General features: G+C 40.9%; 1 protein-coding gene across 1 annotated transcript in view; it reads left to right on the top strand.

Moving 5' to 3' along the window:
* Positions 1 to 2,988: 2,988 nt before the first annotated feature.
* LOC127570808 (NFX1-type zinc finger-containing protein 1-like) overlaps positions 2,989 to 12,172 on the top strand; it is a 41,047-nt gene continuing 31,863 nt past the window's right edge. Inside the window, exons 1-3 of the mRNA XM_052016655.1 lie at positions 2,989 to 3,102; positions 7,878 to 7,975; positions 10,635 to 10,931. Of these exons, the coding sequence (XP_051872615.1) occupies positions 7,888 to 7,975; positions 10,635 to 10,931 (385 nt within the window). The 5' untranslated portion in view covers positions 2,989 to 3,102; positions 7,878 to 7,887. The remainder of the gene's footprint in view (positions 3,103 to 7,877; positions 7,976 to 10,634; positions 10,932 to 12,172) is intronic.

Here is a 12,172-nt window from a genome sequence, read left to right as displayed (position 1 = left end):
CAAGATCTCCTATGGCAGACTGATCAAAAATGTAAAAGCTCATGGGATCAAAGGACGAATGGCAAAATGGATCCAAAATTGACTCTGTGGCAAGGAGCAAAGAGCAATGGATGTTATTGTGATTTGTAGGCAGTGGATTGTATCAGCTCACTCTCTAAGATAGTTGAGAATAGCTACTAAGTGAAACCAACAAGACACTTTTTTAAGCAAGAGAACGTTGAGATGGAGATCTCAAAGTGTGCAGCCTGGCAGCAGTTAAACTAAGTCAAGGCTCAGACCCACACAGCCAAGACTCAGAATCAGGTTTATTATCACTGATTTATGACTTGAAATTTGTTGTTTTGCAGCAGCAGGACAGTGCAAACTCTTTTAAGAATGTATTAAATCTAAGCTAGAGAGGGTGCAGAAAAGATTCACAACAATGTTGCTGGGCCTGGAGGGCATGAGTTATAAGAAGAGACTGCATAGCTGGGACTGTTTTCCCTGGAGCAAAGGAGGCTGAGGGGTGACTTTATAGAGGTTTTTTAAATCAGGAGGGGTATGGATAGGGTAGATCGTGACAGTCTTTTTTTTCCCCAGGACAGGGGTGTTTCAAAGTAGACGGCAGAGGTTTAAGGTGAGTGGGAAAGATTTAAAGGGGACATGGGGGGGCAAATTTTTTCCACACACAGGGCGGTGAGTATATGGAATGAGCTTCTAGTGGAAGTGGTAGAGGCGGGGACAATTACAACGTTTAAAAGACATTTGGACAGGTACGTGGATAGGAAACGTTAAGAGTGATATGGGCCAAATGCAGGCAAGTGGGACTAGCTCAGGTAGGCACCTTGGTCAGTATGGACAAGTTGGGCTGAAGGGCCTGTTTCCATGCTGTATTACTTTTTGGCTAACATAATGTAAACTGCAAACAATAATACATAAAATATCGCAAAAATCTATGGAAGTGCCATATAATATGAAATGTTACAAAATACAGTGCTTATCTGGTCTCTGCGCTCTCTCAATCTTACACAACTTTTAACTGTACCTTGGACTCAAATATAGCATGGTTCTGCGTGGGGGAGGACATGTCCACAAACTTGATTGAGTATTTTGAGGAGCAGATAAAAATGATTGATGAGCAGTGAATATTGTATACATGGACTTTAATAAAGCATTTGATAAGGTACCTCATGGTACCTCAGAAGACTAAGGCACCTCATGGTACCTCAGAAGACTAAGGCATGTGGGATCCATGGAGACTTGGTAGACTGGATTGAAAATTGGCATGGCCATTAAAGTCAGGGTATTGGTGGAGGGGTGTTATTCTGACTGGAGGTCTATGACCAGTGGTGTTCTGCAAGGATCAGTGCTGGGACCTCTGTTGTTTGTGATGTGTATATATGTGGACAAAAATGTAGGTGGGCTGATCAGTAAGTTTGCAGATGATACAAAAACCAGTGGAGTTGTGCACAGTGAGGTAGATCGTCAAACCATTCAGCAGGATATAGACTATTTGGAAATGTGGGCAGAGAAATAGCAGTTGGAGTTTAATGTGGACAATTCTGAGGTGTTGGACTTTGGGTGGTCAAATATAAGAAGAAAGTCTACAGTAAATAGCAGGAGCATTGACTTACAGAAGTATCTTGGGGCGCTAGTTCATAGCTTCCTGAAAGTGGCAACACAGGTAGATAGGATAGTAAAGAAGGCATACTTGCCTTCATCGGTCAGGATTTTTAAACTCAAAGTCAAGAAGTCATATTGCAGCTGTATAAAACTTTTGGTTAGGCCACATTTGGAGTATTGTGTGCAGTTCTGGTTGCCACATTACAGGAAGGATGTGGAGGTGTTAGAGAAGGTGAAGAAGATGTTCACCAGGATGTTATCTATATTAAAAAGTATTAGTTATGAAGAGAGGTTGGACAACTTGGGTTGTTTTCTCTGGAGTTTTGGAGACTGAGGGGTGACCTGAGAGATGTATATAAATTTATGAGAGTCATAGACAGAGTAGAAAGTGTCTTTTTCCCCAGGGTAGAAATGTCAAATTCTAGAGGGCATAGCTTTAAGGTGAGAGGGGGAAAGTTTAAAGGAGATTTACTGGGCATCTTTTTTCCCCACAGAGTGGTTGGTGGCTGGAATGCATTGCTGGGGACCTGGTGGTAGTAGATACCATAGCAATGTCTAAGAAGCTTTTAGACAGGCAGGGAATGGAGGGATAAGGACAATGTGCAGGCAGATAGGATTAGTTTAAATTGGCACCATGGTCGACACAAGACATATTGTGCCAAAGGGCCTTTTCCTGTGTTGCACTTTTCCATGTTCTATTTCCCTTAGCAGGAAAAAAACAGGGAGCACAGATTTAAAGTAATTACCAGAAGGATTTAGGAAGGGAAAATAGATTTTTTTTCTTCACCCAGTGACCGATACGGGTCTGGAACACACCACCTGAAAGGATGGTAGAGGTATCATATTTAAACAGTACTTGGATATGTACTTGAAGAGCCGTGACCTGTGTAGGGAAGTTGGATTGGGCTAAAGTGGCACTTTTTCAACCGATGGGTGAATGGTCTGCCGAATCATAAATGTCTAACGGAGGGCACTCCGCGATTATAAACGGGAAAAATCGAGTGTAACCGCACCAGCTTTCGAGTCTGATATTGCTAAATTTCCTTTAATTTAGAGCATAAAAGGAAATAAAACTAGAGCAGGCGGGTGGAGTTGACGTATGAGTCATCCTAGGTCTAATTCATTGTGGAGCAGGATTGAAGGGCTTGTATTCTTTTCAGGTACAGTTTTAAAGACCGCACACATTCTCGTTTCAGTAGTTTCCTGACTTAGACATTCCTGAATCAGATAGTTAGTTCAACCGGTCTTTGACCTGGCTGCATTCACTCGCGCACAAATTATGGCGATTCTTGGAAATCCTGACGTCTAACTTTCGTTTCCTTTTTTGCTGCCAGTACAACCTTCCAGAGGAGACGCTTTTATTGGCCGCCCCGTAAAAGAGACGTCATCATATTTTGCAGAAATTCAGAGAATCGAAACTGAACAGCAGCGGATTAAGCAGAGTCTCGGTTGCTCAGTTCACTGGTGCTGCTGTCTGTAGAAACATCATTGCGAGAACAGGTGAGAATTAACCTCTGTGTCGGCTTTCGCTCGAAGCTTATTATTTCCCCCTATGTTAGTTTCCTTGTAGCTCTTATGTGAACCCGTTTCATTCCCTCCCTGAATTGTAATGTTGTCTGGTATTCTTGAAATTGTTTCTAATAGAGAATTCTTGTTTGCGCTAGGCTTGAAGTTGAATATTCCCCACCCAAAAATAAAAGCAAAATTAACACGACGGTAAAATTTGTATATAGGGCCTAATAACTGAAATAGTGGTTTATTTATTTTAACTGGATATGTGCATTATAAATATAATGGAAGTATAAACACTGTTGGCTTGTAGTTGGTGGTGAGGGACGCAGGGACGGTTCTTGTTGATGACTTCCAAAAAAGCCGCCCACAAATACAGTCGGTGGCATTAATTTTTCTTATTCCAGCGTGTGCCCGTTGTTGGAAACCTGCACATCATCGAACAAGAGCCGCAGTCTCTTGGTTTATTGACAGACCATAAACCAGGAAGTACAACGCGATGTGTCTTGCTTTTAATGATTTTTACAAAAAGCGAAATAAATATAAGATAAAAATATGGATTTTTAAAAATATAACTGAACGTGGGGATGACGCTTCACATTTTAAATGGAAGTGTTTTAAGATCAGAGAGGATGTTCAGTGGTAATAATGATTCATTAAAAATAAACTCGGTTTCACCTGACTCAATAGTGCTTAGCGATCCCGGTGTTTTTTGGTTGCGAGAAGGGTGAGCTGAACTTCGTATCAAGACGCTGATTCGATGAACTGCAATAACGCACCCTGTGGGTGGTGCACGGTATCACCTATAGCGGCATTTGCATTAATTGCTCGTGAACTGCTGCTTGCTGTTGTCAGTATCACACGGAATTGACAGGAGCACTGTTTTACTCACATTACAACCACAAATTTCAGACCTGACCCTCTCCAGTGCTGCCTTTTACTTAACTCTCAAATTTCTCGCCGACAGTGTTTGTGTTCCCGTGTTCCCAGCGATTCAACGTTGAGCAAGCCGGAAGAGAAAGCACACATCGCTCCAATTTGATTAGCAAAAATGACTCATGATTTCCATAGCATTAATGATTGGTTCTTTGCTTAATAATGTTTACTGTTCTCTGGACCTTGTAAAAACCTTTACTGCTGGTGGAAATATGACTGATAAAGTAACATAAGTCATAAATGTACTAGAAGTAGTAACAAGCAGCTCCCCAAATGACTTTGCAGAGTCACACAGCTGAGGCAATTCTATGCTTGATCTATAACATTATAACAGAAGGAAGCCTTTCAGCTGATTGAGTCTGTTGTACCATTGAATTAGATTGTGACCCATCTGTAGTTCTGCTCCACCTCGCTCCATAAACCTTAACCAGCAAAATAAAATGATTGATTGCGATTTTGTTAAAAGTCAGCTAACTCAGTGCCCGTGAAGTGTAAATAAGAGTTGCTTGATCGTGCGTCTGAATGGCCTAGGCTCTAATTTTAAGATTATGCTTTCCTATTCTGGATTCCCACAGCAGAGGAACTAGTTCATCCGTTTTGAATCTATCATGCCCTTGACTTGTTTAATGAAATTTATATCACTGCACAGATGACTTTGATGACTTCCTCTAAGACTAGTATATCCACAATGAAGTTCATAACCAAAACTAAACACTACTCCAGATTGGGACGTCCGACCTTTAGTCCATCTGAAACTTAGCTTTAGCACTTCTACCTTCCAACTTCTTTGAAATAAAGAACAACTTTCCATTATTCTTTTTGATTACATTTGCACCTGTGCACCACATTGTAGTAATTTGTGTTCATGGACACTTTAAAACTGAGCTGCTCCACAATTTCTAAACCTTCCTCAGTAAGAAAATACTTGCCTTTCTCTGGTGCCAGATGAATAATTTCCTTTCCCCACTATGAACTCTGTTGCCACTGTTTTGCCCACCCTATTGAATCTCTGTAACTTTCTATTCTCATCTCCTTACCTGGTGCCATCTGAAGTTTTGGTAATATAAAGCTCTAATCCTTTATCCACAGCAACAGTAACTAAAAATTGAGACTAACAGCTAATTCTAGTGGAATAATCTGTCAATCAGATTACATTTAACATTGTTCCATTTCCCACCTCCCATGTAATTCGCAACCATGTCACAAAGTTACCCTCAACTCTGTTTGCCTTTACATTTGTTTGTTATCTATAGTGCACAACCATTTGCATCGGTGTGGTCAGGATCAAGTTAAAATGAACTATTTAGAATCAAATAGGCATACAAACCTCTGCATAATGTTTCAGACATTTCACTGATGTTGCTGACTGGGGGCTTCTTGGCAAATATGAGAGGTTCACATTTAGTCAAGTTACTTATTTTTGCAAATTGTTATGGCTAATGTAACAGATGTTGATTATTTGAGATGATCACTACAGTATTGTTTACTCTTTAGATGTACTCTTAAGGTGGACTTTCAATTGAATGACACCTAGATACATACATTTTATGAATGGAGACAACTGCCTTTACATTTGTTTGTGGGCAATTTCCTTGGTTAGGTGCTTAAGGCAAATTAGTTATTGAACTCAGTAATAAATAGACAATATTTCTGATTGCTTTTTTTTCTAGTATGTCCAGGGATTAGATGTGGCCTCGTATCTCTTTACGGACATTTGCAACACAAAAGACAGCCATTTTAATAGGTGGCTAGGAGATTATATGTGCATTGATCCCACTGCCTCAAACCTCAAACTCACTTCATCATCCCTTGGCTTGTTTGGCCTCCCTTTCCCATCCTCGCTAAGATCCTAGTAATTCTGTGCTGTAGCGTCCCAATGGCTTTCCTATACTACACTGTGTTGTTTTTTCCTTTGCTTTCATCAAACAGGTGGAAGTGAGTCTCCTATGATTCTGTGGTTTGTTAAACACTTTAGGGGTCAAACACATTGCTGAAGAACTGAAGTTGCATATAAGGCAAATCAGATAAGGACACCAGGAATGTATGACCAGAAATCTCTAGAGCAGTATGATTCAGACTGAAATGGTCACAATTGCATTCCTCTCCAGAAATAGGTGACTTGTACCTTGTGCCTTGCCCAGTCATGTAGCACTGGGGGAAGAAAAAGTGTTATATGACTGAATATCGAAATAATAAGGTCTTGCTAAGCATAAGATTATGAAATCGAAACAAAAGTAGGAACTACCAGACATTTTCAACAGGTCAAGCAGAATCTGTGGAGAGTGAAACTGACTCAGCTCTTCATTGGAGAAGCGTGAAAACAAACATGTTTTAAGTTGCAGAAAGGGGGTGGGGTGGAGAGAATGTCTGAGATAGGGCAGACACCAAGGCAACAATTACTTTAAGTACCAGTGGTTAAAGATGGGGGGGAGGGGGGGAAGAACTGAAAGAAACAAAATTAAACTGAAATATCCAGCAACATCTATGATGAGAGGAGAAACAAAGAAGCTGATTACTTGAAATTGTTGAATTTAGTAATTAATCCTAAGGCCGACAATGTAGATGGAAGATAAGGTGGCATTGTTTGAGCTCACCGTGTCCATGCCGACCATCAAGTATCCATATTAATCCCATTAACTAAATTGGTAATTGAGTTTATTACTGTCACATGTACCGAGGTACAGTGAAAAACTTTGTTTTGCATGCCATCCATACAGATCATTTCATTACAACAGCGCATTGCGGTGCTACAAAGGGAAAATGATAACAGAATGCAGAATATGGTGTTACGATTACAGAAAAAGTACATTGCAGGTAGAAAATAAGGAGCAAGGGCCACAACAAGGTGGATTGAGGTCAAGAGTTCATGTTATCACACTAGGGGATCATTCAATAAACCTATAACAGTGGGATAGAAGCTGTCCTTGAGCCTGGTGGCATGTGCTTTCAGGCTTTTGTATCTTCTACTCAGTGGGAGAGGGGAGAAGAGAGAATGTCCAGGGTGAGTTCGGTCTTTGATTATGTTGGCTGCTTTACCAAGGCAGCAAGAAATGGAGACAGAGCACTTGCTCTGTAGCCTTCTATGCCTTGATGATTCAAATGCTTGTCTAGATAAGTTTTCAGTATTGTGAGGGTACCTGCCTCCAGCGTCTTCTCAGACAGTTGATTCAAGATTGCAACCACACTCTGGGTGAAAAAGTTTTTCCCCAGATCTCTTCTAAGCCTGCAACTCCTCATTTTAAACCTATGCCCTTTGGTTTTAGATGTCTCTGTTATGGGGAAGAATTTTCTCACTATCTACCCTATCTATGACTTTCATCATTTTGTACACCTCTATCAGGTCTTCTCTCAGCTGCCTCTGCTCCAAGGAAAACAAACCTAGTTTTTCCTCATGGCCGAAATGCAACATCTCAGACAACCTTATCAGTTTCTGCTCTGTTAATATGACACGGATCAATGGCTTGCTTTCCTGATTCTTTGACTTGTTCTGTAAAGGGTAGTGATCTGAATTCCCAGAAAATGAAATTGCAAGATAGAAATCTGCATCTGTTCCTGTAAGCTAAAGCAAAATCAAAATCCAGCAAATGTTGAAAATCTGGAATAAAATGCTTGAAATGACCAGCAGGTCAGCAGCATTTGTGGGAACACGAACAAGAGTTAATGTTTCCAGACAATATACTTTCTTTCGAACTGAATGTAATTAGGAATGCAAATATACGTAAGCCAGTAAGACACTTCAGTGAAATACCTTTGGGTATTTTTCTGTATTACAGGGATTTGAGAAAAGAGATTTTACAGTTTTGGTTAAAAATTATTTCCATCTTTTACAGAGTCAGTCCAATGGAATCTAATGAAAAACATCTGCTGTCTATGATGTCCAGGCAGGTACAGGAACTGCAGGAGTCTTGTAAAGGCTTAAGAATAACAGGTGAAATGTTCTGCAAGAATATTCATGTTAACTTGAGACCATATTTTGGAGAGATGTGGGGATATTTGCATTATGGAGTGAAATTAGATCCATAAACATTTTGGGAAAACTTAAAACATTATAAAACTGAGTTTCTCAAATGCAACCAGACAATGCAAGTTAGTAAGCCTCTTGTTGCAGTGGGCAAGGCTGCAGTGCACAAGGCTGCAAGATGATGCTTAGTAATGTGTGGTTGGAGTATATCTAAATAATTTTTTTTTGTATGTCTTGTGAGTTTTCTGTATCATTGGATCAAGGCTAAGTTAAGCAATACACTCCCTTGTGTCAGGATAGCTGAACTGTGTGTTAATATCCATCCAGAGGATCAGTGCATATGGAGACACAAGAGACTGCAGATGGTGGAATCTGGAGCAAAAAACAAGTTGCTGGAGGAACTCGGCGGGTCGTGGTGAGGGAGGGCAATGAATAGTTGACATTTTGGTCCAAGACCCTGCAGCAGGACTGAGAGTGTAAAGGGGAGATGACCGGTACAAAGAGGAGAGGGGGAAGGGTGAGGCAGTGGTTGGCAGACAATAAGTGGAACCAGGTGAGCAGGGGTTGATGGGCTGGTAGGGCCAGGTGAGGAAGGGTGGAGATGGTGACGGAGGCTGGGAGGTGATAAATGGAGACAACAAAGGACTGCAGATGATGGAATCTGATAAGAAAGGAAGGTGATGAGTGGAACCAGCTAAGTGAGGGTTGGTGGACAGATAGGAACAGTTGGGGGGGTGGTGGTGGAAATAGGGGACCCAGTGGGTTGACTGCATGGGTGATAGGCAGTTGGAACTGGGTGGGGGAGAGGAAAGAAACTGGGTAACAGGGGGTGGGGTGTAAGGATTGGAAAGAAAGTGTGAGAGAACCTGGGTGGATCAGAAGGAGAAAGGAATAGAAGGGGTGCATGTCACCTGAAATTGGAGAATGCAATGTTCATACCATTGGGTTGACTACCTAGGGGTGGAATATGAGGTGCTGTTGTCTAGTTTGCTTTTGGCCTCACCCTGGCAGTGGAGGAGGCTGAGGACAGACAGGTTGGTGTGGGAATAGGGAAGGGAGTTAAAATGGCTTGTGACCAGGAACTCGAGATGGCCGTTGTGGACCGAGTGCAAGTGCCTGGCAAAGCAGGCTAAGTCTGAGCACTTAGCACCACACCAGCCCTCACAGTTCACTTCTTTGCACCGAGCTGTGGTCAATTCATTGCTGGTGGAGTGTCAGAGGAGGGCAAGGATTTGTGCCAGGTTTCATGGCACAGCAGTATGCATCAGTGAGGAGAGTAGGGGTTTGCGCCAGGTTCCTGATGCAGCAGCATGCTGTCTGCAGCCTGAGCTGGTGACCTTATTGAGGTATAGGGCATTACGTACCTGTAAATGTTCAGACTGGAGAACCAGAGAGGTCTGGCAAACCATTGATCTGCAGGATAGAGCTAAGCCAGGCACCAGTGTACTGAATGAGCTAATTTGGTTGTTCCTCAAATAGCAGATAAAAACCCTGCCATTCCTCTTTAACTAGAGCTAAAGTTCTTTTTATGTAGTCAGTAAACAATAAGACTCTGCCATAGGGTTAGACTAATGTATAAATTAATTGCCTTTGGTATTCCAAATCTCATGGGATCTGTGTTACTTTGGTTACCAGGTCAGATCCCATTTTCTCTTCATTAATAATTCGTTAGTTGTCATGACGTGCCTCAGCCCGCAAACCTGTGCCAATATTATTTTCATCATTGTAGACCTCCTCTTTTGTTTGCTTGTGAACTGATAAAAGTATTTCAGAGTCTCTTTATCTGTCTTTTTAAACTCTTTTTATTTTCACTGATGTCAGAGTGTTTTTTTTTCCCAGTGCAGGGGAGTCTAGAGCTAGAAGACACAGGTTTAAGGTGAGAGGGGAGAAACCTAAAGGAAATGTGAGGAGTAAGCTTATCACACAGAGAGTGGTAAATGTCTGGAATGAGCTGCCGGGGAGGTGGTAGAGGTAGATACATGTACTCTGTACAGGTACTTAGATATGAAAGATTTAGTGGGTTATGGGCCTAATGCAGCCAATTGGCATAGATTGGCCTCACAGTTGATATGGATGAGGTGGCCTGAAGGGCCCTTTCTAGGCCATATGATTCTGTTTCAAAATGCATGCCCTACCCAGTAGATATTGAAGGCGAAACCTCTCATTATGTCACTAGAAAGGATGTGTGTGTTTAAAAAATCAAGAATAATGTAATTAATTTATAATAATACAAGCTATTTGGAAAAGTAAAACTGTACCCTTGATAAAATATTCTTCCATTCCTAACAATAGTTTTTGCTTTTTCTCTGATTTTAATAATCAAACTCCTGAAAAATTGAACATTTGATGAGCAAAGATAGATCTCAGAATTGTGTGATTATCTAAAATGAGTTGGGAAGCCATTTTCCATCTCTGCTGATTTTTATTTCCATTGATTTCAATTGGGAAGAATGTGAAAAAAAAAAGCTGTTGCTTGCAACCTACATTCCACAAAATAAGATTTATGCCAATATTTGTATTATCCCCATCTTCTTCAAACTTGGGGCAGTTCAGGTCAGGAAAGGAAATGGTCTATATTTACCATCCCACTGTTAGAAATAACAAATCAAAACCCATTTTGTTCTAGGTCCCCAAGCCCAACAAAAGCAGCAACCTGAAAGCCAAATGAGAAGAGGTAATGTTTCGAGCAGTGGGCAGGCAAACCAGCGCCAATTGAAAGACCAAGGGCATGGGAATAACCAGGGTCCTTTGGTATTTAAGACGGTTGAAAGTCACTTCAGTCCTGCAAGCAGATCTAATGATCATTATGCAGCCAGGCTTGGACGTCAAGTTTTCAGGAGTGCTGGGAACCCAAGAAGTTGCCCCCATCCAAAAAGTGCTCAAAAAGAAACATGGGAAGCAAGTGCTCGAGCAAAATCAACAGGTGAGACTGTTATATTTTGATGTCTGCAGAGTAAATGAATGAGTCAGTGTGACAGATTAAGGTAATTTATTGCATTAAAGCTGAGCTCTCAATTCCCTTCATACTGCTTGTACAGTGGTCTACAACACAAAGATTATACTCATCTCACAATCTCAATATTGGACAGAAAGGTTCAGCGCTCTTTTCAGATTTCATGGACCTCTCAGCAATCTTACAGTTCTCCTCCCTTCTATACATGGAACTTGGATATGGTTTATTGTTTTCCTGAATGCTTTGCATTTTTCCACATTCAGGAACATTCCACTTTTGTTACCAATTCTGTGTTTCCCATTTCTCCTGCTGATGAATTGCTTTATTACGATTTAGTTATTTGGTCCTTTTCTCTTTTTTTTTCTGTGGCAACCTGAGTTGTGGCTGGGCTCCACAAACTTTCAAGGATATGAGGGAGGGACAGATGTCAATCTGTTAGGATCAGTTGGACAGTTATTCCATCTGTAGTTCAATTTCCCAATTTAACTCTCTTCTTGCTAGTTTGCCTTGGGCACACATTCACTCCTAAGTCTTGTGAGTGTATTTACATATTTTGATTCCAAAGTGAACACACATGACAGAAGAGATTGAATGAAAATTTGAAAACTCCTATCTGTCAGTCAGGTCAGTGTTTGCACACCTGAACCAAGTAGTGAATCTTTAGAATCTTCTGTTCCAGAGAGCTGTGGAGGTTGACAAGCATCCACCTACCTTCACCTACATCCTGAAACAAATATCAGTTGTTTCATTGAGCATTTCCCATAATCTGTTGCTTACTTGCAAAGTTATAACAGGAAAAAAATCAATATTTTAAATGAGCCATTTTAGGTTGGTTTTCAAAAATACATATTAAAATAAATATCATCTGGAAACTTAAAATTAATGAGATTACTTCTAGTGCCCAGTGAGTAAAATTGCTTCAGATAATTTTATCTGATGTTAATGTTGCTCATCTAAAGGATACAGAGAATATAAGGAGTGTTAATATGGCTTTAGAAGCAGTAAGTCATCCCTGTTTTGCGGGTGATCTCCCCCACAGACAGTAATCTGCTACAGTGAACCCCACCTCTTTCTATAGTTGCCAATGTCTCCATGAAGGGAACACTATGGTATTTTTGTTGTGACGAGGGCTTTTCTTTCCTGTTTTTGTTCAGGCCAACATGGGGGACAAAATGAATAAACCATTCCAACCCTCAAGCCTTTCTTTGCCA

The sequence above is a fragment of the Pristis pectinata genome, chromosome 5, assembly GCF_009764475.1.
Source record: "Pristis pectinata isolate sPriPec2 chromosome 5, sPriPec2.1.pri, whole genome shotgun sequence".
Taxonomy (NCBI): Eukaryota; Metazoa; Chordata; class Chondrichthyes; order Rhinopristiformes; family Pristidae; genus Pristis; species Pristis pectinata.
This window is presented reverse-complemented; position numbering and strand designations above follow the sequence as displayed.